Source organism: Camelina sativa, chromosome 10 (assembly GCF_000633955.1).
Source record: "Camelina sativa cultivar DH55 chromosome 10, Cs, whole genome shotgun sequence".
NCBI classification, from domain to species: Eukaryota; Viridiplantae; Streptophyta; class Magnoliopsida; order Brassicales; family Brassicaceae; genus Camelina; species Camelina sativa.
The window spans coordinates 2,179,101-2,183,736 of NC_025694.1; the positions used below are offsets into that span (position 1 = coordinate 2,179,101).

Sequence of the window (4,636 nt, forward strand, 5' to 3'; positions counted from 1 at the left end):
GGGAAAGAGTGGAGAATCTTTAGATTTTTTCTTCTTTTTTTTGTCTTAATTAAGCTCTTTTTAATATTAAATTTGTAGATCTTTTTCTTTAGTGGTGGTGGTGGTTGTCACTTGTGAGTTATTTATATGTGCTAATTGTATATTGGGATGTCATATGCGTGTGTAATACGTCGTCCTTCTGTTAAATGTTAAAAGAGAAAGGAAAGAAAAATAGCCAATTTATTTACACAGCAAATGTCAAGTTTAATAATGCGAATGAAATACTTGTCACAAATCGGGTAGAACACTAATTATTGTATATGTTACGACTTTAAGAGACATTGGGGCCAATGCTAATAGCTAAACTACAAAAAGAAAAATGAAAAACCGTTGTTGGCTAGTGAACAGATATCCTGATGTGTTTAGCTACACTATTTATTATTGAAGCTTCATTATCTTTGCCGGTTTCATGTCATCAAAACCTTCAGAAGATTTATCTGCCGATGTGTTTAGCTTCATTTTCCTCCTGTTGACGAACTCTGAGAATGACGGAACATGTGGAAGATTTATAGGCGAACGGCTTGGACTCACCACTAGCTCTTGTGTCGTTTCATCAACATGTGACTCGGACGTGTTAATCTTGCCATCATCTTCTTCCTCTATGTTCTCAGCATGTTCTACCAGTAACGGCTCTTTTCTTGTTTCTTCTCTTCCACCTGAACTGACCACTGAGCTAAGTCGGGTCATTAGGTCGTCTCTGCTTGCGGTTCCTAACCATCTAACAGTACTAGCTATCTGCGAGTAGTAAAACGATTTCCCTGCTTTGCTATATTTTCTATAGCATTCGTTTTCAAGAAACTCGCATGCTTTTTTGGAATCAATCCTGCAAAATTAATTTCGAGGTTCCAATTAATGAGATAAGAGACTGCTGACCCATAAGCTTCTTAAACTAAAAACATTGGAGAGGATTCGAGAGATTTTTACTCCTTAACACTGGCGAGCTGCTGAAGTACTCGTGTCAACTCATCCAAGAGTCTCTGCTTGCTGGATTCCCTTAGTACTTCAGATATTGCGTTCTTCTCCGATTTTTTTACCTGCAAACGGTTCCAATAGGCTTTGCTAAGTTAAACTGGAAGAATGATCTCAACTTCTGTTTCTAAAGACGATAAAGTGAAATTGTTACCAAACCTGTTTGTTCCTTTCGTAGTACTTTTCCTCAGCTTGCTCTAGTAAAACCAGTTTCTCGTCAAGTCCCAATTTTTTTGATAGTTTAGGTCCTGCTAGGCTCTTGGCAGCCTCATTGGCATCTGGATGTAGATGAATCAACATGTGAGATAGACATTTAAAAGCTACAAGAAGTTTAATCGAAAAGATTGGATATGCATGCGCTTATATATCAAGCAAGTGAGTTACCATCAGAATCTGAAATTTCCTCATCGGAATTGCTTCCATCTTCATTACGATTCCAAAACTCAGAGTACTGTCCCTCATTGGTCACTTTGTTCGAGCTTGCAAAACAAAGGGCACAGAGTTCAGTTAGACTTTGTATATACCTTGCGACGCATATTTAGATGCGGTTAAAGGCAAAACCTGGTGATGAAAATTCGAGAAGGATTGTGTCTTCGAGAGGCAGTGGTCATGAGCTCCTCCAAGGAATGAGCAACTTGATTTGGATGCTTACATGCATCACACGTTTTTTTGCATTGCTGCGCAGGAAACTGCTTGCAACAAGAAAATTAGCAGCTTACCTTAATAGAGCGTTCAGGGGTTTGATTGAATCAGTAAAATACAAGTCACACCTCTTCACCAAAGCTCTCTAGAATCTTTTTTCTTCGGCATCCAGAACCTTCGCAGTATTTCACAATCTAAATACATGCAGCATGAATAAGAATAAGTTTCAACTGAAATACACAGAAGCTGAAAGAACCAAGAAATCATTAACCTGTTCAAAGTCAGATGTAGGCTTCTTAGAGGATTGGGATTTTTTGTTCTCCGAATTCCGTAGCAGAAATTCCTAGCAAAGATTGGTAAACTAAGTTAAGAAACTCACAATATGAAAACTGTGAAGCCAAAAACTGTCATAAGCAGATTAATCTTACCATTTTCTTTCTGTCATCTACACCATAATATAGTACACTTCTCGAGGGTAATTGATCCCGACCTGCTCTACCAGACTCTTGATAGAAAGATTCCATTGATTTTGGAATGTTAAAATGACAAACCATTCTGACGTCCTTCTTATCTATACCCTAAAAAGTCAGTAGTCTGATCATGCTACAGGACATAAGAAATAAAAAATGAGAGATGCAAAATGAGAAAGAATCTTCGTTTACCATTCTGTAGAAAAACCAATAGAGCGTTTACCATGCGCCCCAAGAGCTCCCAAACATAATAAGACGCAAATACGATGATCACAATAAACCCAGGACTCAAATGCAAGGTAGTTCACAGGAGTAATTCATACCCGAAAGCCACTGTGGCAACAATAACTTGCTTCTTTGAGGACAGCCAATCATCTAATACAGTACTCCTCAGTTTGCTATTGAGTCCTGCATGATAGGCTGCAAACATATTGATAAGAAAATGTCATCGCTTGTCGCTCAATATTGAAGCAGATAAAGGTAGATGAGACGGTTTCTTTACCAGCAGAAGAGATCCCAATACTGGTGAGATGAACAGACAAGTCATCACAAGTCGTACGCTCAAGGCAATAGATAATTGCACAAATACTTCCACAAGACTTGAGCAAGTTGCCCAGATCAGTATATGCATTATCTATGAGATCTTTATACCGAACTGCACCAACAAAAATTTGTTTAGATGATAGATAGGAAAGCATTACTTGAAAATCCATTGTAATTAAAGATTTGTTTAGATGATAGGAAAACATTACTTGTAATTAAAGATTCTCAAACAGAACAATATTGGGAATACCTCATACTAACAATTTACAGAGAGAAATATCATACACAAATTAATAGGTCAAAGGGAAACCTTCATAGAAGATATTTGGGCGATTGAAAGAAGACTTGAGGACCAAAGGATTCCGCAAACTCAAGGAGTCGATAACATCCTTTTGTACCCTAGCAAAAAAAATTGCTGTTGAGAACAGATCTACAATCAACAAACATGTTCTTATTATATTGCACTGGAAAAGAAAATCACTTAGGAGCAGCAGTAGCAGTTAGGGCCAACACTGGAACATCTGCCAAAGAGTCTCTCAAGGTTGAAAGTTGACGATAACTAGGTCTGTAATATGACAAAACAAGTTAGACTATAGTAAGAGGCCACGGACAAGAATGCTTACACAATCACCAATAATAAACCTGAAGTCGTGGCCCCATGATGAGATGCAATGTGCCTGAAATATACATAAAACACTCGAGAAAATTAAAACCGGCATTCAAGTTCAACACGTTATGCTTTCCTGCTTACTCTTGTATAGGCATTCCAAGGTCCTTACCTCGTCTATAGCTATAAGATTTAGTAAACCCCTAGAATGGAGTTTTCTCAGCTTCAACATAAATCCTTTCGTCGCGATCAATTCTGGAGTAACATAGAGCAATCTTACTGAGGGTTTTCCAGAATCAAGGTCTTCATGTATCTAAAAACAAAATTCAAGAAACACATCCAAGGACAAAACAAAGCTTAGAATTAAGTTCCATCTATATACACACAGACGAAGAACACACACAATAGTCAAATCACCTTGTTCCTAACAAGTGTAGCTTGGGTGGAAGAGAGATACTCAGCAGCAATACCTTTCTCCTTCAGAGCCATTACTTGATTTTCCTTTTAGCAAAAGAGAAACAAAGAATGGTCCTTCAAAATCCGTTAACATGAAAACTTTAAAGGAGATAGAACACCAAAATAAGGAACAAAGCCACTTACCATCAAAGCTGAGAGAAGGTAAACACAAGAGAAACAAAATACAAAGTTAGAGACACCAATCAAAACACACACAGATTCTCCAATTCATGAATCAGAAAAAAATAAAAAAAAATTACCAATCAATGGAGAGACAACAAGGACGATTCCAGGTTTAGCTAATGCAGGTATCTGATAACAAATCGATTTCCCTCCTCCCGTCGGCATCAAACAAAAGCAATCTCTTCCTGATTGTTAACAATGACATTACAGTAGCGAAACAATTTCAAACGAATCGTTCAAGAGTAAAGGCGAAAAAAAAGGTCATGTGTGTGTTGTTATATAACACATACCAGATACAACAGCTTGAATAGCCTCCAATTGCTTCCCTCTGAAATCCGCATGACCAAAATGCCATCTCAAAAGCTTCACCAATGCTTCTTTCCCGGCTACATTCTTATCGGAGCGCTGCACATTCTGTACCGGCAACGGCGATTTCTTCATATCTCTGATCAACTCTTCAACAGCCTCGATGAAAACTAACAAATATCTGGAGACACTTATTCAGATTCTAGTGCTTGTGATGGTTTCATTCGTCGATTCTGGGAAAGTTTTCGCAGAATCTGTCGACGCTTCCTCAAGACGCTGAGGAAAGTGAAGAAGGAGATTGGTAATATATAAGAAACGATGTCGTTTTTCAAACCGCGTACTTGAATCGGACGATAACCAAACCAAACCAAATAATCTCAACTTAACCATAATTTTGTTACCCTGTCAGCAATAAACGAAA

At 38.0% G+C, this 4,636-nt stretch overlaps 1 protein-coding gene across 1 annotated transcript; it reads right to left on the reverse strand.

Annotated features, from left to right (window-relative positions):
- Positions 203–4,508, reverse strand: LOC104716551 (ATP-dependent DNA helicase Q-like 3). The gene is made up of 19 exons (XM_010433935.2): positions 4,200–4,508; positions 3,987–4,094; positions 3,871–3,878; positions 3,688–3,771; positions 3,443–3,583; positions 3,306–3,340; positions 3,145–3,228; positions 2,974–3,062; positions 2,623–2,775; positions 2,444–2,540; positions 2,313–2,316; positions 2,079–2,228; positions 1,922–1,993; positions 1,779–1,844; positions 1,570–1,697; positions 1,393–1,487; positions 1,168–1,286; positions 964–1,073; positions 203–862 (listed from the first exon to the last, which is right to left on the reverse strand). The coding sequence occupies exons 1-19, from the start codon at positions 4,348–4,350 to the stop codon at positions 418–420; spliced, it is 2,139 nt and encodes a 712-aa protein (XP_010432237.1). The 5' UTR covers positions 4,351–4,508; the 3' UTR covers positions 203–417.